At 38.7% G+C, this 24,361-nt stretch overlaps 1 protein-coding gene across 7 annotated transcripts in view; it reads right to left on the bottom strand.

Annotated features, from left to right (window-relative positions):
- The window catches only part of CDK6 (cyclin dependent kinase 6), a 227,322-nt gene that overhangs the window by 89,634 nt on the left and 113,327 nt on the right, over window positions 1–24,361 (bottom strand). For all 7 annotated transcript variants that reach the window (XM_037019817.2, XM_073238837.1, XM_073238835.1 and 4 more), the window contains one exon: window positions 23,328–23,495. In XM_037019817.2, coding sequence (XP_036875712.1) covers window positions 23,328–23,495 — 168 coding nt within the window. The remainder of the gene's footprint in view (window positions 1–23,327; window positions 23,496–24,361) is intronic.

Below are 24,361 nucleotides of genomic sequence, written 5' to 3'. Positions count from 1 at the left end.
CTTGAGCAGGAAAGCAGAGAGGCATGAAACTGCATGGATCTCACAGGGGACCTCAAGTTCCAGATGATGGGGCCCAGACTTTCTCCTAAGGGAAAGGGGGGCAATGAAGAGTTTTATGCAGGGAATCTATGTCAGATTTGCATTTTAGGATAAGCATTCTGGTAACTGTGAGGATCAAACAGGAGATGATCCTTGAGGCTGGGAGCTCAATCCGAAGGCTGTAATGATCCAGGTGCACAGGGAGGAAGCCCTGCAGACCACCAGCAGTGAGGAGAGGAGAAGCAGGAGGAATAACTGTAAATGAGCCAAATGAGGCAGAAGTGGGGGAGAAAAGAAATCTAGAAAAAGTCCCAAGTTTCTGCTGGGTGACAGGGTGGATGGTGGGGCCATCAACCAGAATGGTGCCCCAAAAAGGGAATGGTGGCAGCTTTGCTGTTTGTGATGGATGTCCAATTCGATGTGTGGGTCTGTGGCTCAAGGGAATGGACTTGAGTTGGACAGATGAGCTCTCTTCCCCTGGGAATCATTTCCAGGAAGTAGAGGAGACTGCTGAGGGCCAGAGCACACAGGACAGAACCTGTGGGGAAGGCAGAGGGGGGCATTCAGCAAAGAAGAGGGAGACTGGGAGGAGGAAAAGCAGGCAACCATGGCGGTTCATTTCACAGAAGCCAAGGTGGACATACAAGAAATAAAGAAGAGAGAAGAAGATGTGCACAAGACGCTAGTAGGCAAGACGAGGACTTGAGAACATCCACTATGTGGTGTGAGCAGAAGTTGCATGAAGCTGAAGGGTTAATGGCTTCCAGTGTAAAGGCCACTCTGGCACCACCTGACAGGAGGGGAAGTGTGATGAGGTGGAGGTGTGGGGGGGGAGAGTGAGGTTAATCAGTTGCATTTAAACAGCTTATTTGTGCAAAAAACAAACACAAAACCCCTCCACTTTCCCATGGCCTTGGTGTGTGTGGGGGACTGCAAGTCAGGGGCTCTGAAGCTTAAAACCCATTAGGCACAGTAAATCCACCTCTGATCATAAATAATCCCAGGTGAATTTCATTTAGTTATTAGTAATGACAGATTTTTAAAAAGTTTCTTTTTATACTGCGTAATAATTAAGGATATCACTGCTAATGATTTCACATACAGATTGTAAATCGCAGGATAGGCAAAAACACATCCCCAAATGACCTCATTAATCATCAAGTATCATTTACAATGAAGTAATTAAAGCACATAAGTATTCTTAATGCTCTGGCTAAAAATGTCACTTTTTTTATGTCATGAAAAATGTACTGTGTGTTTTGTAAGTATGTATGCAAGTAATTAATATTTTAACATTTCAGTTATCTGGGAAGATGAATGAAGATTTACATACAACAAACTTTCCCAGATTATTCACTCTTTTCAAGCTCTGAGAATATAATGTTTTAATTATTCAAATTGTTTCTTCCTTGTGTCCTATTACCAGTTGTCTTTTTTCCTGTTGTTATGGTGCCTATGTTTCTCAGCCTAACTCCTTTCTGAGTTTCTGCTTCTAGAATGTACTAGGCTCCTTATTCAAAGCCTTCAGATGGCTTCCTATTATATTTAAAAATGAATTCAAACACATTCCCTAGGAACTCCAGACTACCTCCCTGATCTCAGCCTGGACCACTCTCTCCCTCCAACTCGCTCTTCCACAGCCACACTGACCTGCCCACTCTACGCCAAACTGCTTTCTGCCTCAGGGCAGTTGAATTCACTGTGCCCTCTACCTGGAATGCTCTCTCTCAGATCTTAGCATAGTTCTTCCTCTCACTTCCTTCATAAGACACCTTCTCTGACCACTCTGCCTCTTTAAAATAGATTCCTGGTCTGTCATGCTCTGTTCCTTCTGTGCCTCGCAGAACTTACATCGCTACCTGAAATTACATATTTGTTTGTTGACTTGTTTATCCCCATCCATCTTCCCCCAAGGGTGAGGAGAACAAGAGATTTCAACTGTCTCATAAATTTCTACACTCTCAGTTCAGTGCCTGGCCAACAGAAACCACAGAACAAACCTTTAAGAAATAAGGTCCAGTTAAGAAATAAGAAATCATGTTCAATTAGAGTATGAGTCTAAATAAAAAGCCCCAGGAGGTAAGTGCAGGGCTGTAATGAAGTTGCAGCTATTCGGGTGCTCAAAGCACCCCCCACCCCACCCTGTTCTTTTACACCCCATCTAATGCTATTCCTTGTCTCCTTACCCCTCTTTGCCTCCACAGGTAACCACTGTTCTACATCTTTTTGATTCCCTTGTTGTAAAAAAATGTTGGTTTTAGTTTTAGGTGTTCCTTGAAAAAGCAGAGTTGGTATTAGATAAGTATTTAAAAAATCCAATCTACACCTATCTTTAACTGGTGAGTTTTATACATTTACTTTTAATGCAATCCACCATTTATTTGGACATATTTACCAAGTTATGCACTCATCATTCTCTCTTGCATCTCAGAAATTCCTCTTAGGATTAGTTTCCTTCTTTCGAAGTATGTCCTTTAGAAGTTTGTTTAGTGAAAAGGTGGTGGTAAATTCGGTTTTGGTTTATCTGAAAATGTTTTTATCTCATGATTGTATTCTGTACTTAGAATTTTACATATACATAGTGTAACAGTAATAAAACTCCTGGAATAGTAGTGGTATTTCCATTGCAATGTCCTTTAGGTACCAAGAGAAGAGAAGTGTAAGTGGCTATTCACTAAGCAATCAACCATCTCCTTGGTTTCTGGTCCACACTAGTAACGCTAAGCATGCTTAGCAAACACAAGTCATCACTCCTTATCTCAAAGACCTTTAAAGCACCATGAAAGAAAAAAAAAGAAGTCAACATGAAACTTTAGTAGAGAGTGAAAAGCTTCATGTAAAGGTTGAATTGGGTGGCTTAAGAAGTGCTGCAGGAGTTCAGAGCAGGAAGTGTCTAGGGAGTTGGATTCCAGTCAGATCATGTTGCAGAAGCTCCTGAGTTACATTTCCAATACAACACAGCTTCTGTGGCCAAGCCACGCCTTTACCTTGAATCTAAGAAAAGCCAGAGTACGTTTCCTTCAGAGACAATATCATGATTTAATCTGGATCCCGAATCGGGCACTAGGTAGAGAAGAGCAGTACTAAGATAAAGTTCTGAAAGACTAAAGAGTAAGCAATTGTATAAAATTCCACACACAGATTCCCTGAATGGCAGACTGAATATGCCATTGAGTTATTAGTTAGGTACCAACTCCTTTTGTGAATGGGGGGTGGGAGGGCATTCCTGCATGGCTTTGTAAAACTGAACAAGATAGTGCAGGTTATACAAGGGCTGGGTTGAAAGCCTCAGGAATTTCTTTTACCTAATTTTTCTGAAAGGTTAATAGCTGGAAGAGTTCTTAAGTGACACATCTTAGACTATGGGAAAGAAGTGTATGCTATTTGTGACATTAATTCCTAATCTGTGGTTGGTACAATGAGTCACTTATTGACCCAGGAAGAATCTAATCTATTTGGGAAATGAAACATTCCGAATATTAACTACTGAGTACCTGCCCCTAAGAGAAAGTGGTAACTGATATACAAAATGGGTCAGTCTAGAAATAAGATTAAAGGATGATTCTGACTATAGTAAGGAAAGGAATTTACTTTCATAATTTAGTAACTGTTACTTTTCAGTCATTAACCTCTACAGAGATTAAAAAGAACATGTCTTTCCTGAAAAATTTTTTTCTTACATTTCTAGAGTTTGTCCTATAGGTGGTAAAGATAAAATCATGAAGGTTTATGCTGCAGGGTCAAAACTCAGTTTCTTCTCTACCCTCAACTTCAGGCCTGGCATGTGAAAGTAAGCAGGGAATGAGAACAGAAAAAATGGCACTGGATTTCTGGGACTCTGAGAGATAGTGCCTGAAAACTAGACAGTTTATTCTGTCTATGCAATTTATTCACAAGAACATGCCCACCCATTGTTAGTCTCTTAGTGAAAATTCTTCAACTGCTTGGATTTGCATATTCAATTTCCTGTATTCAAAGACCATGTATGTGTAAGCTCCTGGGAAGAATATATTTTATTTTTTCCAAACTTCAGCACTGTTAAAAGAATACCAGTAGTTGAAAGATCTCCTCAACGCACTCATTTCAGGAATATTAGAAACATTCTCCCTTTTGAGAGACACATAAATAGTAATGAAAAAGGAGAGAATGGTCTCCCTGGGATGTTCGCAACTTAAGCTCTACTATGAGCAGCCCCAGATAGCTAGCTGGTCAGCAGCAGGAGGCAACATGGTTTAATTAGCTATATTCACTTCTATACTTATTTTCATGTTCAGTTGACTACAACGTAGTTCAGCTACAGGACGATGTCAAGTCCTTACTCTTTCATGTATTAACTTATTTAATTCTCACCACAATCTTCTAAGGTAGGTATGCTGATTTTCTCCATTATAACAAACAAGAAACCCACAACACAGAGAGGCTAATCAATTTATTTAAGGCCACACAGCTTGTTAAGTAGTGAGACATACTTCAAACAGATGGTCTAGTTCCACAATCTGATCTCTTAACTAATGTGCTGTGCTACACTATTGCCTCTTGAATGAAGCAAAATTTTTGGATGAAGAAAAAAAACAATCTCTTTGCCTATAGTTGAAAATGGTAGAAGAGAATAAGGAATATTCCAGGAACACTTGAATCAATTTAAGACTTCAAAAACAATGTTGCCAAGAAGGGATGAAATTCTAAAACAGGATCAATGGAGTCACTGTTTAAAGAAAAGAAAGGACTTATTCTCTTGAGAGAGTATAAACTACTTCTTCAGCAATACCTGATGAGATACAGAAAACACACAAACAGATGATAAACAAATCCAGTATTAGAAAGGACATCAGGCATATAATGTTTTCAATTCTGATGTCTTCTCAAACCCTTCCAACTTAACAACATCTGGCCTCAGGAAAGTAGCAGTGTTCTCTTAGAAGAAATGGCCATTACCAAGTGTACAAAATATCTGGAGGGTGGCAGATACATAGTAGTGATGGTGAAATTTTTATTTAGTTTTTAAAAATTCTTAAACAATGTACCCTTCTTAGAATTATGTCCAATACCTTATTTCTAAACTTGCTCTTCCTTAGGAGCCGTAAAAGAAGAAAGGGAAGATAAGCAGCCCAAAGAGAACAATCTTAATAAGTGGCTGAAAAAGTATTTTACTTCTTTATTTATTGACATCTTTCTTTCAAACCCAACTTTGACTTTCTGACTTTGACAAATCAAAAAGAAATCTATGTTACCATTAAAAAAAATAAAAAATGGACATGCTGAACCAAGAGAATGGAGGAGGAGCTCAACTGAGACCACACAAATTGGCCTACAATGACTCTGTATTACTTTCGTAATGGACATAAACATCTTAAAAGCACGTCACCATTACCAATTACTATTTCGTGAGCATGATATATGTGATACCCAGTTTCTTCCCTCAAAGTGCTTGCTGTCTAATGAAAAGAGTCAATTATGACATTTTGTGGCTGTTTACATGATATATCCCTCATTAGGGTTTATTCATATAATGACCACATGTGAGGCATATAACTTGCCAACTTTAGAAAAACTGGATTATGGGATGAAAAAAGGAGAAATAGCAATACAAGTGGCTAATTAGATAGAACACAACTACAATACTGGGTTTTTAGAATAATAAGCTAAAGCATGTTATCACTTAATTCTTGATGAAAAGACATAATTTTTAGGAAAAGACTCTAAGTGAAAAAAAGAAAGCCATTTTATGATATTCATCCTAATTACAATTGGGATAAACATTAAGCCTATTGACAATTTCTGATTCACACAACTACTACTGAGAAGTTTTATGCAGATTCTACATTATATGACTTACTCCATTGTGAATGGAAATCTTCATCAGATCAAGAGAAATTATTAATTTATACAAGTGCCAGTAAAAATAATAAAGATTACATCAATAGTAGCTACTATGTCCTGAACATGTCTACATTATTATCTACAACAGTGTAAAATGAAGAGAATTAGGACAGTTACTCAATTTAAAGGAATATTACTTTTTGTTTTTTAGTAAATGAATTTCATATCAGACTTTGCACTGTGACGTGTTTTCCCCGTTTTCTCTGTACCTACTTTTAACTAGCTTCAGTTTTTATCTCTATTTCCTGCCTTCATTCAGTCCCTCATCATATATTTCTCTTAAAACTGCCTCCACACTAGTCTCCCTGACAGCAATTTCTTAATTTATGCCAAACCATCCTTATCAAACCATTCATCACATTGCATTAGAATGATCTTTTGAAAGAAACAAGCAACAATTTGATCATGTTCTCCCAAGACACCTTGCTATTGACCCACATACTTACCACTGTTTATGAATGAGCTCTTTCCCAATTATGTACTGAGACAAAACTTTCTCCTTTGTCAGCCAAGCAAACCCCTCCTCATTTTTGAAGACATGGCTCAAAAATCACCTCTCTTGTGAAGCATTCCTTGACCCTCCTGTCTAACAAGGATTGCCTCCTAGTTTATTTGGCTAGATAAGAAATGTACAGGCAACTCCACATTTTTAATTCCACAAAATTACTTGCAATTAGTATTACTTTATACAACATACAAATATATTAGTAGTGAATAAATATATTAGTTAATAGAAATAGTAATACATATTAATATACTCAAATATTAATGAAATTAACATTTTTTGAAAAGTAATTAGTTTAAAAATATTTCTTGCTTGCTTCACTTGCTTTAAAAACCATTCTCAGTTCTGACACACCTAAAAGAATTTGCATGTGAAGACGTTACCTGTAAATCATTTACAGACTGCTAGCGCTCCCCGCCACCCAAATGCTTGCTAATTACTGTTATTAAAGAACCTAAGGAATCACAGTCTAGGTGAGTGTGGTGAGCATTCATTCTTAACCTTCCCATAAAATTCTAAAGCTTTATGCTTTTAACATATGTGGAACACTGAGGAAAAAAAGCACTGTACTTCATAAAATAATTTACTAGAGATCACTGAGTATGTCAGTATCTCTGAAAGGAACCAACAGCACAGGTTTCTACCCAGACAATAACCTCGCTGCCTGAGGAGTTTCCTACATCAATAAAGGTCTGTCCTTACAGGGTATCTATCAACAGCCACACTCCCTCTTCCTGGCTAACACAACTTGATTTTCTTTGGGTAGCAATATACTTGCTTACCTATAGTGTGACTGGTCTGTGGGTAGGTATATGATCTAGTTTTGGGAGATGAAACAAGTGAAAGTCTGAAGAGAGCTTCTGGAAAAAAATGTCTTTCCTGATCAGAAGGCAGTGACTCCCTTTTTGGTCCCTGCTTCCTTACTCACTGCTCACCATTGTTGTCTGAGGACGTGAAGCTTGAAGCTGCAGCAGTAGTCTTGAGACTATGAAGGAAAAATAATTCACTGAGGAGGGAAGAATGGAATTTTCCTAATATTTGGTTATAAGGAACTAAGATAACATCACTGATTAAAAAATGGGCAGAGCAGAGACGGGTAAGATTCCTCAAGGGAGGAACAACCTAAGACAGGCACCGTCACAGGGGGGCCATCAGGTGAGAAACTGGGGACCAACAGAGGTGAGGCTTAGAACCTCACTCCCCCTGTTTTGAGAGAAATCTTCTGCATCCGTGGATGTTTTGTTGCCCTTGTCTAGCTTGGATTAATACTTAGCCTATAGGCACACACCTGATCATCTACATTTGCTTTCTTACAGCACTAAACTATGTTTTCTACCTTTATCTTGCATCTACCTACCACTTCAGCATCTTATTAAAAAAAAATAATAATAATGGGGGAGAAATGTGGGATTCACATATAAATGAAGTATAAAAATCAAACGAATATTCATATTTGATCTGATTGTTTATGGTTCATAATGCGTGATCAAAACCGAAAGTTTTTGTGATGACTGCCCTTGTACTGTTCACCATGTAAGAACTGATTCACTATGTAAGAATTTGTTCACCATGTGAGAGCTTGTTCGTTGTGCTTCAGAAGATCGGAGACTGAAGAGAATTAGGCTTGGGGTGGATTAATGATTGTGCATTGAGTCCCCTGTACAGAATTTTATTGTTGTTAACTGTTAACAACCATTTGATCAATAAATATGAGAGATTCCCTCAATGGGCAGAGGACCTGAACAGACATTTCTCCAAAGAAGAAATACAGATGGCCAACAGGCACATGAAAAGATGCTCCACATCGCCAATCATTAGGGAAATTCAAATAAAAACACAATGAGATGCCACCTCACGCCAGTTAGAATGGCCACTATCCACAAGACAAGAAAGAACAAGTGTTGGTGAGGATGTAGAGAAACAGAAACCCTCCTACACTATTGGTGGGAATATAAATTGGTATAGCCTCTGTGGAAAGCAGTATGGAGGTTCCTTAAAAAACTAAAAATTGAAATAACATATCACCCAGTAATTCTACTTTCAGGAATTTACCCAAAGAAAACAAAATTCCTGATTCAAAAAGACACACACATGCCTATGTTTATCGCTGCATTATTTACAATAGCCAAGATATGGAAGCAATCAAAGTGAATGGAACATTACTCAGCCATAAAAAAAGAAAGGAATCCAGCCTATGTGATAGCATAGATGAATCTAAAGGGTATTATGCTAAGTGAAATACATCAGGTAGAGAAAGACAAATACCATATGATTTCACTTGTTTCTGGAATCTAAGAACAAAACAAAACAAAATCAACAAAACAGCAGTAGACTCACAGACACTGAGGAGTGATTGGTGGTTACCATGTGGGAGGGTATGGGTGGATGGAGAGCAGGAGGGGGATAAAGGGGCACAAAACTCTTAATCATAACACAAGCTGGTCATGGGGATGGTAGTACAGCATGGAGAATACAGCCAGTGATTCTGTAACATATTTCTATGTTGACAGATAGTAACTGAACTAGTTGGGGTGAGGATTAAATAATGTGGGTAACTGGTGGACTACTGTGTTGTATACCTGAATCCAATATATTACATATCAACTATACTTCAATAAAAACTATATTAAATGTCTTCTCCACCAATATTAGTAAAAAGCTTTAGCCATCTGAGCAGGTGAACTTAACTTGTTCCAACTGCCAAAAAAAAAAAAATTTGGCTCCAACTGTCCTTGTGTGACTAGTGAGTTTTGTATTATCATACTTGACTGATAGTAAAGGTTTAAAATGAAAGATATATGGTCTCTGCATCTATATCTTAATGTATGTCCTACATTGTGCAATACTTTTCTACCTCTGTATGCTATTGCTGAAATTAATTTGTAAACAGCTCTATTTAATTGGCTTAAAATTAAGCATTTTTAAACTTAGTATTCCTACAGTTTTCAGGAATATAATGGAAACTAACCCAAATGCTTTTCATTGTATAAGTTCATTAAGAACCTGTTCTCTTTGTAATAGTTGGGAACATTGTTTATATTATTATGGCTTTGAATAGAATGTTAGACTTTATAATATATGTAAGTTCAGATATGACCAGATAGCTTTAAAAGGAAACTAAGGTTGACTTTATGGAGCCAATAAAGTCCTTTGAAAATAATCAGCCTGGTACCTTCCTTACAGCCTAACCAGATGAGTAAGCAAAGTCACTTCCTGATAGGTGCAGGAATCTCAGTATATTTTGGGGACTTCAAGAAGAGAGGAATTCACCCAAATCTATGGCAAATTTGTAGGCAAAGTCTGATGGCAAGTCCTTGGCTTGGCTTCCTGGCCTCAAGATGCTTTTAAACTCTGAGGTTCCTTATGAAAAGTTCCAATGAAGTGGATTTAAAGAGCCTGTATGATCAATCACTATTCTTGCTGCACTTATGTAAATAATCTGGCTGAGTTCACTGCAATTAGACTTACTTAGTTTGCAAAAACATTGGTTTTACTGTTATCATTAATAGAAATGGTGATTTTAGAGAGAAAAATGATATTTGCACCTTTGTAGATACTAGATTCTAGTGCTGTGCACTGTCTTTGAGGTTTTGTTTTCTACCTGTGAACTGGACTGGATCCTGGATTCTTCTAGTTTCCTTCACTATCTGGCAGTGACTCTCTAAACTAATGCTTCCAATATTTTCTCATCCTTTTCACTTGGAATCACTGAGAATCAAAACTTCTCTTTTTCCTGAAACCCTGCAAACTGAAGCTAGTCAACTTGATATAAACTTCAGAGAAACTGCCCCAAAAGCTCATGTGGAGACAATCTTGATGTCTGGCATGAAACAGAAAGAGTGGGCCACTCAGAAAAGTTTACCAGTGTATCCTATGACATCATTGGAGACATTGAAACTGCAAACCAGGAAAATGCGTCAGATTGCCATTGCTTGCCTTCACTCTATCCAAAGATGCTTTGAGCCTGACATCTAGAAATCTTCTGACTGGCAGCTCTTAGATAACACTGGGTTTATAATTTGCTCCAACTATTAACTTTCGTTTTTTCTTTTGTTTCCACAGAAGTGCCTCTTACTGACTATCTGATTGCTTGCATAATGTATGCCTAACTTTGGGAGGCCAGCTGTATGTATCACCTTCTGAAATGAGACAAAACTTTTTAACTGAACTGACATATTCTCAAAACTGAGACTGGCTTAATGAGATATGGAGCAATCAACTTAACTTCTGATCTGTGAAACTTCTTACTGAAGTTTCAAAGGTGGGAGTGAAGGCAGAATTTGTCACCTCAAAATATGTCACTTTGGCATGAGGATTATTTTGAGTTAAAGACAAACAAAACCCAGGATTCAGGAAAAGCTCTTCACCTTCAGCTGCCTAAATTTACATTGGAAAGGGGACTTAATCAGGAAGAGAGTTATTAGCCAGAAATACTTTTTTCCCTAAGAAACTTACCTGCATAACAGGACAACCTTTGTTTTTCTAAACATCTCTTCTTCCTTCCTATGAATACCTTTCTCCCTTTTGCAACCTCAAACTTCTTCCCCTTTCCTTATCTCATGATAATATATAAGCCTCAATTACCTGGCTGCCTATTTGAGTATTATATATTTATATACATTGGGTATTATATATAATATTATATATTATATATTCATGGGTAAGTATGAAATTTGTTTGATTTTCTCCTGTTAATCTATCTTATTTCAATTTAGTTATTAGACCAGCCAAGAACCTAGAGGGGGAAGGAAAAAATTTTCCACCCCTACAGAAGGGAAAAACACGTTTGAGGGTGTGACACATAGAGGGGATCTTGAGCAGAGTTGACAACTTGGATGCCTCTGCACAGAGATGAAAGTTCAAGTCATGGATCTAGGTGAGATCCAAGAAAGGACTGATGTGAACTTTAGGATGCTTTCTCAGTGGGCAATAGCAGCAGGAAGGGCCAGTAAAGGTGAAAACCTGAGACACTCAGAAGAAATGAAGCAGAGCTCAATCATGTTCTGTTAAGAAGAGAGGTGGAGAATCCTTTTAGCGAACAATTTGGCTTTATCAGATTCTGAAATATGCATACTCATTAAAACAACAATGAAATACCACAACATACCTATCAGAAGGGCCAAGATCCCAAACACTGACACCACCAAATACTAATAAGGATTTAGAGCAACAGGAATGCTCACTCATTGCTGGGGGCATGCAAAATGTTACAAAAGATTATAGTTTGGAAGACAGTTTGGAAGGTGGTTTCTTACAAAACAAAACAAAACAAAAATCTGCACATTCTTCTTTCAACTGTTATGCCATTTCTTGAAACTTATCCTACAAAAATATTAATATTTGAGTGGAAAGATAAGCTCAAGCAAGGATGTTCACTGAAGCCAAAAAATGAGAAACTTCCCAAAGGCTCATCCCAAGAGACTGGGTAAAAATATGTGCATTTACCCAGTTAAGGTAAGAAAAAGAATAAACAGGCTTTATGTTACAGATGGAAAATGCATAAGATAAATTAAATGAAAAAAAAAAAACAAATAAAAAACTCCAAACAAAAATAACCTGTATATATACTGTAAGTGCATCCTGTGTGCATACACATACACAGCTGCACACAAATAGAAAAATGTATGAAAGTTCCTTCACTGAACTGTTAATAGGGGCTTTTTCTGGGAAAAAAGGTTATTGGAGAGTTTCCCTTTCATTTTTTTACTTGTCTGGGATGTTTGAATTTTCAAATAATTTTAGCAATTAAAAAAGAAAGCATATTTAAAAAAATGATTACAGTAAGATGAGAGTTTAAAGGAGAGTTTGGACTCATATATCCAAATGCGACAAAAGGAGTGCAGAAGGAATTGCAGAAAATGCTTCTGGATTTGGCGAACTGTATCTTATAAACAGTGCTATTTCTCTCTAAAAAACTGTCTCCTGATATCAAATTTCTAAAAATAAAATTACAGAGCAAATGGATAAGCCTTGGGCATTTAAAGCAAGTGATGAATATCATATTTTTCTTAACTACTACAGGACTAAAAATACTTGTCAAGTATAATCAATTTATTGGGAATATTTAAAATAGGAGCCTTTAAAAATGGGAGCACATAAACCATGAATTTAAAAAAACCCAATGGAAAATATAAATTGGATAATAATGTAGGTATACCAGCAGCAGCATGAACATTAGATGTGATATTTCAGTGCTATGTCCTAAAATCAAGGGCTCCTTTTAGGAATAAAAATAGAGTAATAGCTATAAAGAAAAAACAGATTATATTTTTACTTGCTATAAAATTATAAAGAGCTCACTTGAAGAAGCTTTTCCCATTTCAAGAGTATTGTTTGCTCTACTTAGTCAAAATTTTCAAGGTTGGGCTCTGCCAGTAAAAGGTATGATAGGGCCCATTTCTGTTCAGGTACAAGAACATATGAGACCTTTTTTTTTACTGGATTTTAACCCTTTAAAATTCACAATTGACTATTTTGGCTTTCTGTACTGCCTTCGCATATACCCCCAGTAAGAACAAGGGTGACCAGATTAGGCTAAGTAGCTTTACGTAAGCATATAATCCTAGAAAGGCTTAAGAAAATGCATTTTAATCCACTAAATTATATTTTAAACTGAAGAAGCTGCATCTGAAAAACCTTGCCAGAAGCCCATTTGTAAAGCACCTGATTTTTATCTATTTTACACATTAGATTTTTTTTAATGTACACAGTTTTCTTAAAGCTATCGTATTTTTTAGAATACTGTAGCTCCATTAAAAAATTTCTCAACTTAAGTTGTTATCGATAAATTCGTTATTTAACATTAAAAATGATTATGATTACAGCAAGTATCCCTGGGCTCTAGCATACTCGGACAACAGCCACCCACCAAACCACTAGTCAGACATCGGAGTGAAAGCAATCAAATCTAGGTTTTCCAGAATATCATCTAACTATGAACACAAGATTTAGCAGTGAAAATAATTAATGTAACAAGTTTGATTCCTTGGTGTTGAAATTTCAAAACGAAGCAAATAAAAGCTGTAATGGCACCTTTCAGGCAAGCCAATGTTTAGAGGAAGGTTCCTTTCCCCATCTCTTCAGTACAGGCCCTACACTCCCCAATCTCCAACCCAGCCTCCCTCCACCTTCTCTACTCAGAAGCCACTTATTTTCAAGACACACACACACACACACACATGAACAAACCATACAAACACACACAAATACCATGTGCCTGTGTGTTGTTACCTTAAGTGCTGAAACGAATATTTGATTATGTTATTCTTTTTAAAACAGAAGGCAAACAAATAGCGAATCATGTTAGAAGAAAATCAAAAGTGTGCAGAACAAAGTGCCTAACTTTATCCTGGAGGGTCAGTCTGCCTTCAGGCAGGAGGTAGCATGTGCACAGAGTCTTGAAGAATGAGCAGGAGGTTGTCAGGCTGAGTATGGGAGAGGTAATCTAAGCAGAGAGAAGAGTGTCTCATGATACGGAGGCACAAAATCTAATGGCAGGTTGTTTCAAGCTGGAGGAAAGAAGTCTGGAGTGCTAAGACCGAGGGTGCGTGTAGATGCGGTTGGGGTGGGTGGGAAGGCAGAGATGGAGAGAAAGGTTAGGAACAGACTGTGGCATTCCAGAGCTCGGCGAATACAGACTTTTTAACCCTGGGTAATGGGGAGTCAGTGGTGATTTTTACTCCTCTTTCCCCTCCCCAAGCCCCCTTGGGTTGGTTTGCTTGGTTGGTCCACGCTATGGGGACCTTCCTATAGCTTCTTTCCATAAGCCAGTCTTGTCTTTCCAGGAAAAAGAAAATCTACTTTTCTGACCAGCCCTAGTCCTTATCTTTCATCCACTCTGGAAAAATGGGATTTTATAGTCAAATAAAGAAATTTTCATGAACATATGTGAAGGCCATCATTTATGGAATTTATTTCATATTCATAGAAATTTTTCCATTCTTCTTGAAGTTTTTAGTTGCAATTTTTTCTAATTTGCTTTTTCTAAACTAGTAAAAACTAGTTTTCTGGAACTAGGTTACAGACAGACTTTGGCCCATTTAACAAGGTCAGACTGTTTATTCTTGACAGAATTCTTTCCCACTGTAAAAAGGTACTTTTAAATGCCACATTCCAAGAGCAGTGCCAGTAAGCCACTGAAGCATATTTTCCCACAAGAACTGATACCATGTGCGGTCCCCACCCCACTGAAATCACCCAGCCTTACATAAGGTGCAGATAGTATACAACATCACCGTGAAATCTATCAGTTGAAGTAGACCAGCAAGTATTCAGAAAATGCTTCCATACATTTCAAAGCGTCGTAACCTTTAAAAAATAGTCAAAATAAAAATGGGAAAGAAGAGAAGGATAGCTTTAGAAATAAAAATAAATAAAATAGAAATCTTGTACCTTTATGTTAGTACCCAAACCTAGAAGTAGTAGACATTTTTCTCCCTTATTTTGGGGTTTTTACGGTTGAGTTGTTAAATTTACAGCCCCACTTTTAGATTCTGCCAGCCTTCAAAATAAATACATGAGCAGCGCTAAAGTAAATTCTCCTACGCTTTCCCCTTCTTTCTTTTGGATGCTTCCCTGAAACTTGAAGGTAAATTATGCCTCCACAGCCAACTGTAAGGTTTAACATTCAAATCTCTGAGGGATTTAAAAATCATCAATATCCTTACAGATGCTGGGTACAACTATGTCACTCACCCTGTGTTTCAATCCCCAGAGAAAAGGAAAACAAAGAGGGTAGAGGAGTAATTCAGCAGCCCAAAGAGTATTATTCAGAGAAAAATTCAGAATTTTAGCAATAAGGTCAATAAAAATATGAGAGAAAATCCAGCATTACAAAGCAATCATATAAAAGTCTGAGCTTCCCTTCTGTGGGAAGACCTGTACAGAGTAACATAACCACATACCTAATCTCAAGAACCCAAGCGAGCTAAATAAAATGATGAAAAGAAGCTGCAACATGGACATTCCAACCTTTTCCTGTGGCACTGGTTCCTTCAAAGATCTGTTTTTAATTAAAATATACCATATAGAAAATGTAAGTGCACAAGTTGAGGAGGTAAAGAAAGGTTTGTGACCTTGAATAAGGAGGATGAAGCAAAATAATTATCTGAAGGTTAGGAATGACTGCACACAAAGACATTCAAGGTGTAAATATTACTCCCCCAGAGCTATTATCAAGAAGTGACACAGGCAATTGGGAAGATTAGTGGAGAGTTGTGTCTGAAACAAATAATAATAATAATAAAAAAACTGAAGATGCTTCTAATTGATGATATAATGACCCCAAGATTAACATGGAAAATGCAGAGTTGGAAATTCATTCATTGATCATTTATGAAAGCAGCGAGTTGTCAAAGAACTTAAGTTTAAAGAGTAGTCAGAAATTTGATGGCATCCGATAAGGATTGTGTGTGCATGTGTGCGGGGGTGGTGTCTGGGTGAGAGTGGAGGTTGGAGGCTTAGGTTGCTGCTACACTGAAACAAAAACTTTATATGCCATGCTACAAAGTTGGAATTTATTCTTTAGGCACTCATTTCATTCACTCCCCATGTATTTATCAAATCCCTACCTATGTGACAGGAAGTCACTGTGGGAAACACTAAAATAGTGTAAGATTTGGATTTAGTGAGTAAAAGTGGGTATATCCAATGTAAGGGAATTTCAGTAACACATCTTGACTCAGAAACTTACAGTATGAGACTATCAAAGGCCAAGCCAAATGAAGACATTGCCACCTTTCCCTTCCTTACAATAAAGTAAGTGACATGTGTAAAACAGAAGCTCAGATGTCGGAAGAATTAAAGAGGATGTGAAAATCCAAGTTAGAGAAACACTGTTTTATACTCAATTCCAAGGACTGTTTCTCATACTCCTTTGAATGAATATAACACAACACCCAAGTTAAGCAAATTAAGGGGAGATGGAATTACCTCATTAAATATAGTTAATCAGACTAGCCTCTGACCAAGCACAGGAGGCAAACTGCCTTAAGGATGTTCAATGTAAGAGACAACTGAAATTCTTCTATCTTCTGGGTCCCTGAGAAATTCTTTGTCGGCAAAACCCTCTCCAAGGCATTGGTTTTGTCAGCCTTAAGACAATGCTTGGTCTTCACACTCACACTTGATCTCAAGCTTCTGAAATGTGAACAGCATCCTATGGGGTGACTATATAATGGGACATAAAAGGCCAGGGGACACCCAGACCCTGTCTATATCATACCTGGATAGGACATGCTGGTTGAACAGATGGTATGGAGGAAGCAAAGAACATCCTGTCCTTTCTCGAATAAAATATCCTCCAGGCAGTAGCATTACAGTAAACTGTTTTCATCCAGAACTAATTCACAACAGTGACCACTTATGAAGGAGCTAGAATTAGGTGAGTCAAATGAATGACTATCTTTTATAAACAAGGAAAGCAGTCACTTGATTAACTTCATGAGTATATTTGGTGTAGTTAAGTCCCCACATGCAGTGCACACGCATACAGCAGCATTCTGTACAGTATGCAATACATTCTTTCTACATGGGAAACACTCTCACACTGGTCATCGATGTTTGCCTTCACTGCGGAGGAAGAGCTAACCTATCAGATGGCAACTCAAAATGTGTTTTATTACCACTGAGAATGTGCCACGGAGGATCTGGATGGGTTTTCATGTTTGTTTTGGCTCTGGCATTTTCCACGTACCCAGCCCTGGGAACCCTAAAGAAAACGTGTCCTGTTCCCAGCTCTGTGCACTGCCCCATTGTATTCCACTTCCCTCACTGCTCAAAGTGAAAACGAAACCAGCACAAACACTCCATTGTTAAGTATGAAATATGTACTGGCAACTGGAAATTTTCACAAAACAGACCTAGTTGTGTCATGGCAAGGAGACGTTGAGCAGAGAGGGAGTTACAGCAGCCTTTCCGGCTTCAGAGGTGTGTCCTGCACTCTCGCTGAGGTGCTGAGGCGACGGGGCTTTGGGTTTTTTCCATTATATTTGGTTAATGCTCTTGGTTTTGATTTACTCAGGATGCACTGGCAGCGTTTGCAGGCTTCTGTGGGAGCAGCCCAGCTGCCCAAGCTGAGGCGCAAACCCTGCCAGGTCTCCATAGTAAATACAACATGCACGAAGAGGAAACAAGCATAAACAATTTTTATTTTCTCCTATAAAAGATGACATTGTTCTCCAATCTCTGCTCCCGCTTCGCTTCATCAATTTGGTGGTGCCTATTGGGTGCCGTCAAATGAACTATTCCAAGCATAAACAGAAAACAGGCACAGACCGCATAACGTGCACATCCAGGGGGCCCATGTCCAGGTAGGTTCTGAGAGGAGGATGCTGGTGACCTCCTGAACATCTCACGTCCTGGCATGGGTGAGCAGGGGGGATTTCCCTGACCCCCAGCCTACAGGGTGCCTAAGTCATAGGGCCTGGTAGAAATGTGTTCCTTTCCTTTTATTGCACTTATCTCTGTCTCTAACTATATATATATTATATAATAATATATTTCTTGTGTGACCATTTGATTAGGATCTTTCTCCCCATCTTGAGTATGAGCTCCATGCAAGCAAAGACCTTGTCCATTTCCGTTCACTATCATCTCTCAGTCACTGACAATCCTTGGCATGTGGAAAGTGATTAGTAATTATTTGTTGACTGAATGCCACAATTCCATGTGATGAATTTTCTCCCCTAGGCTTATCCAAAAGTTTCTGAATATGCAAGGTTCCTTTAGTGTTTCCTAAAAACTCCCAGAGTAGGAAACCACCTATTGCTAGAGACTTAAGAAGAGAATGTAAGCAACTGGATTTTTTTGCAGTACTTAATAGTATTAAGTAAATCTTAAGGCAATTTTGGGAATCTTATCACTTTCATATAAAAAAAAATCCCCAAGTGAATTTCTGTAATTCTTAGAGCTGTCAAAGAAAAGTCTTCCCATATTTACTATTTACTTATCTTGTGGTGATTTCTACAGAGCAGAAGATGTTCTCAGACCACGTATCTCTTTTAATAGTGAAGACCCTATGGAAAAAAAGACTTTGGAGAAGGGGAATGTAATTCACTTAGTGAGAATTGTACTAAGTCACTAGAAAGAGAACATTCTCACTCTTCTATTATAGCATAAGGTGGAATTTTTCTCCAAACTATGGGTGTTAGGCACAGGCACTTGGAGAAAAAATGCTAATTGTACCTTTTGTCTAATGATTGTATGAAGGCCCTCCCAACACACTGAGAAGTCACTGTAATACTGTCCACTGCAGAGCAGGAATTGGTTTGAGGGAGGCCAACTTGGACTCCATCCCAGCCTACAAAGTTTCTGAGACACCATAAGGAACGACCTCATTTCAAGGTGCAGACTTCTCTGCATCCATGGGCAGCTTTCTGGGGACTGTCCTGGGGAATGCCTGGCTCTAACTGTCTGGGTTTGGGCAATCACACCTGGATATAAAAACATCAATACTGGCATTGCCCTAGATGGCCCTCAAAGTGGTCTCATGTACATTGCGTGCAGTATGATGGGTATGCTGTTGTTATTATGCACCTGGGTGACTTTAAGGGAGTGGACACACAGAGGTGTGAATTAAGAGAATGTTTGATTTTTTCCTAAGCAATGGTACATTACAAGATGTCCAGTGTGCACCAGTGGGGCAGAAGTTTTATTATTAGGTGTACATAAAAAATAAGCTTACCTGGAGGTACACGTTCATATCTCAGTGTTTCCCACTGTGTCAAAATGTGGCATGAGCTAGTAGTTTTTTAAAATTATAATCTTAATAAGGCTTAAAACATATTTAAAAAAAGTAGATTGTTGAACATTTGTGGAATCTCTGGATACCATCTGGAGAACCCAAGAACCCATACAACATAGTTTGATGTCCTTTGAAGTACTGGAGCCTATCATGGGGAGAAGAGCAGGGGAAAAGGGATGGCGGGCGAGAGCCAGGATGTAAGCACTAGAATTCTCCAAGATATTTACAACCTATTTGGTGAATTCAGACTTAACCTGATCACAAACTGCCTGTCTGAGTCTCAGTTTCCCCACTTTCAAAACGAGATAACTGGTAAGGAGTTCCCCAAATACCAAATCCAAGGGCAACAGTATTGCTTTGCATGCTGTATGGTTCAGATTAGAAAAATAAATTATAAAGATTTTGCATCATAAACAGAGAGAGATGAAGACTGCTCCCTCCTTCAGCCTCTGTTCACAGTGCTTGTGATTATCAGTCATCATCAGGCCACTGGTGACATCCCAGGCTCCGTTTCTGAGCTCTCCCTGCAGACCTGCATGTACAATGAAGTATGACCTTAAACTTCTGGCTCAGAGGAGGGTCTCTTGTCTCTTGAAAGACAAAAATGAGTTGGACCATACACCACATTTGATATGGGAAGTACTCAGAAATGTGACTTTAGAATGACTCTGAATACAATTTTAGCTAGTCTTGCAGTCATTCTACTGAATAAGCATAAAGTCTCAACACACTTCTGCCACAGAGGTTATACAACCACACAAGTCACAATTCTTAGGCGTCATTTCTGCACAATGGAAAAGACGCTCCATGCAACCTGTTCTTTTTGGTTTTTCACAAATGTACTATTTCAATAGAGGTCACAGAAGTTGATTTTCATGGTTTCAGAGAAACTCTTTTGATAAAAATAACCCATGTCAGGTGCTAGGTATAATGGGTTCCACTTCTCTTCACAGTCCCAGCTTCCTTCTTACACCATAAGCGGCCTCACGTGCTTGCTTATGGACACACCAGTCTGCAGTCCACAGTCTTCTCAAACATCTGCAAATTGCTGTCCCTTAGGCATGGAATGAGCCCACAGGTGCACAATCTGCTGTTAGAAGGACGGACCCAAGAAGAGCCCACGTGACTCCCATCTAGGGAATTCCAGTGCTGAGTGTGCAGGGTGAGGGTGGGGGTCTCAGGCTCTAGGTGGCACGTCTCCTTGACACCCTAGATTCTGTCCCAATGAAAGGAGACATGGCTGGAGAAAGGCCAGAGCAGGCAACTCTAAAGCATGAGACCTAGGCCAGGGGCCCCTCGTGCCTTGGCCTAAGGCATTCACTACGGCCATCCACATCTGAATTCTACAACTTTTAAAGAAATAGGTATAAACAACCCTTCCTCTCACTGGGTATCTGAGCATGGCTGACTGTATGTTGAGCATCAAGAACCCAATACACCCTAAAGACATCTGAGTCTCATGCTGGAGGCAGCGCAGTAAAGCTAAGGTGTCTGCCGGGCACTGAACCCTCCCTTATCAGATGAAGACAAGCCAAGTCATCTGGCCCGTGTTACCTACCACTTAGAGCTACAGCTACAGTTCAGACTTATAATGATGGTCCTATGCTGACTCCTTCAAGGAACTTACAGCCTGATAAATCAAACCCAAAATAATTACAAAGAAGATAAAAGCAGTATTATGAAAGACATAATGAGATGTTATTCTAGAAACACTAAAGTAGGAAAGTGGGATTAACTTTTGCATGGGGGTACTGGAAGGGGACATTTGAGAGGCTTTGGAAGTGGCTCTAAGATGCCAGTTTCATATCAGTTAACTAGTAATTTCTTTAACATTCCATAAATTAAGTTGATCCCTAATTCCTGTATGACATAACCACCAAAAAATGTATATTTCCAGGAAGTACAGTGTAGTCTTTTTCTCTTCAAGAAATACTAAAAAAAAAAATACCAGTTCAGTCTGAAAACCTGTGATTCTAAGTCTTTATATGTCACCATGTGTAAACCAATGCATCACTGCATGAAATGAATTTTTCGTTAAATAGGAAAATAGAAAACAGTAGGAAAAGTTTTAAATATGGAATTTTACAGGAACCATATCCTTTATTCTTGCCTTTAAATTCCAATTTTTACTTTTCAAATAAAATCCTGAATTTGTTACAGTCTCTTTCCAAGTTGCTAATATTTTATACTTTATGTCATTGTGAGGAATATAAAGTATGCAGTACCACTAGATACTGAAAAAATCAGGCATTTAAGATTGTCTTTCTCCCTTTCTCTATGAAATTATTTGTCTGCATTTTCCTGTCGGAGCATATCAAATTTCAGCAAGAATGGAATGTTAATTGATGCTATGCACAAGCTGGGTTATCATTCTTCAAATTTAATAAGCAAATAAAAAAAAATCCAAACAAAAACAACTGGGTTTCCTATTTTTATTTACAGAATTTAGTGCCAATTTGGGGGGATCAAACTAAAGTGTCTGTCTCTTTATTTGCTATGTCTCACCCCTCCCTCAATCAGTGTATGCAAGGAGACCAGAAGGCTTGCTCCCCTGATGACTGCCCAGACCATGAGGTCTATTCAAGCTTCTCCCCAGGGCCCTGAAACAACATAAGCATCTACTTCCTAGAAAAGCCTGCAGCCTACCTAACCCTTCCCAACTGAGGAAACACACAGACTCAGCCTTTCTGGTGTGATTATGAAAGAACACAAGGGCTCATGCGACCCAGCCCAAAGCTGAGGTACAGCCTTTGAACACCATCTTGTGCCTGTCTTCTCAAAAACTATGGTGTATGTTGGGCAAAGAGGAAACAGGTACAATTTATTTTCCAACAATGGCAACACACTCCAAGAAACCCTCTGGAAAACCTCTGATGCCCTTGTCAAGTATATAATTTGGAAAATTTGTGGTCTTACATGTACAGGTTGTAGTATCTGTATTTCAGGGGTGGGGATGCTGAACACTTTTATAAACTGAATGACTTTCTAAGGTAGGCTAACTGTTCAGAGAATGTGCAACTCCCCTCCTGCATTTCTACTCCTCAGCTGAGGCATCACTGGAATTTGGGCAAACATTTGTTTGTGTAGAGTATGAGCTTCTTTGCAGCCCGCTTCCACTCCCCTATGTCGTGATGACCAAAGACTCCACCATACATTTCTCAGCAATGGCCCCCCACCCAGGGCACTGCCCCTGAACAAGAACCACTTCAAGGCTGAAGATGGACTATATGTGACAAAGGACACATTGTCCTGAGAGGATTCTTTTTCTCAAGGCTTACCCTAACACTTTGAAGGCAATTTCTGTAGGCTTCCCAGTATCACAGGGATTCTCCACATCAGCCTCCTGCCACAAATAACACCGCAAAGGAGCATTCCTTGGCTTTGGTATCCATGTGTGAACTCACTGTACATGTAATGGTTCTTTCAAAGATAAGTGTTGTTAGTGTCTACTTCCAGGCTCCTCTTTTTAGATCCTGGGTACAGAATTTCACAAAAATTCATCTCAGAAACAATGAACTATAGGTGAAACAGAAGTTAACCCAAGCCAATAGCTATTATGGTTTTGTGTCTGAATGAGACAAAAAACAGGACAGCGTAACTGTCATTCTTTGTTGGAACAGAGCCCTTGGGTTTACTCTTTGTACTCTGGCTGAAGTCTTCAACCAGCTGGGTAGTGCTTACTGTTCACAGGTCATTCAAGTTCATTGTAAACATAATTTCTTCTTCAGTTGGCACCGCCTTCAGAGGAGTGCTTTCACACCCCTGTGCAGGCACGGGGCTGTTGCTCAAACCAGGTCAATGATCCTGGTGCTCTTTCTTCCCTGACCTTGAGCTGCATTTCCCCAGACATTACATATGCAGCTTGGAAAACAGGGGTTATGGCAAAAAGCATTTGGAAACTTGCAACTGATTCCTTTCTCGTGGCTAAGATGCAACAGGCTATTTCTGCAATGGGTCCTGTCCACAACAAGACCAGCCGGATATGTCTGTTTGTAAGCAGAAGGCTCTGCTCCTATTCCCTGCTAGATAGTAAGTGCAAAGACATTTTGTCCACCAAACTGGTCATGGACAGTAATAACATTAGGCACATGGAATGGGGGAAGTTTGTTACTGAAAAGAGGAAAAATAAGTTTAATGAAAGAACAGCACTTTCTTACTCACCACTGAGGTAAGAGCCATCTGAAAACTGTAGATGCGGGCAAGGCCGAAGTCAGCCAGTTTTATTTGTCCACTGCTGGTCACCAGAATGTTCTGTGGTTTTAGATCACGATGCACTACCCGGTGAGAATGAAGAAAGTCCAGACCTCGGAGAAGTTGAAACATCATATCCTAAAAAAAACCAAAAAATAAAATAAATAAATGGTCAAGCAATAATAGTCAAAAAATGGTCAAAACAGAAATTCAACATGCTGACTCCTTGGCACTTAGAAGATCATTTGTCACACATAAAGCACTTGATAAATATTTGCTGAATAAATGAATTCATCTCCCTTCCTACCTCTCCCATTCTCAAGGTCACTACAAAAAAAATTTCACTCTTAACCTGAATTTTATTAACGAATGACAATTTAAAATAGTTTCTGATGGCATAGGAAATATACTGGTAGGATATATGTGCCCATGACTTATGCTGGGGAGAGGAGGCACAGACTTCTATGAGGTTTAATATGTTACTTCAACAATTAAAATCGAGTAATGATAATAATATTAATGGCAATTCTTACTTTTTCAAATAGCAGCTAACACTAAGCAGTCAGTATGTATGAAGCACTTTCTAAACACCTTCTGTTTAGTAACTCACTTAATCCACATCGTGACACTGAGGTAAATAATAGCATCACCCCATTTTACAAGTCAAGAAAACTGATACACAGCAGGTGTATATAACGCTGTTAGAGAAAGAGCCTTGATACAAAACAGTCTGGAAAAACTGGATTCAAATCTCCAAGGCACTCCTCTTTCAGTTGACCAATGACTAAATGAGTATGTAAAACCAGGTAGGTCATTTAACCTTGCCAAACCTCAGTTTTTCTATCTGTAAAATGGGAAAGTAACAAAATCTACTTTATAGGATCATTATTTGTAAGGTGCTAGCACGATAAGAAGCATTGAATAAACAGTAGCTACTGTCGCTACCATTATTAACCAGCATGGAGCAGGGAGGAATTAGGACAATAAACCAATGCCATCTTTTT

Source organism: Manis javanica, chromosome 6 (assembly GCF_040802235.1).
Source record: "Manis javanica isolate MJ-LG chromosome 6, MJ_LKY, whole genome shotgun sequence".
Lineage (NCBI taxonomy): Eukaryota > Metazoa > Chordata > Mammalia > Pholidota > Manidae > Manis > Manis javanica.
This window is presented reverse-complemented; position numbering and strand designations above follow the sequence as displayed.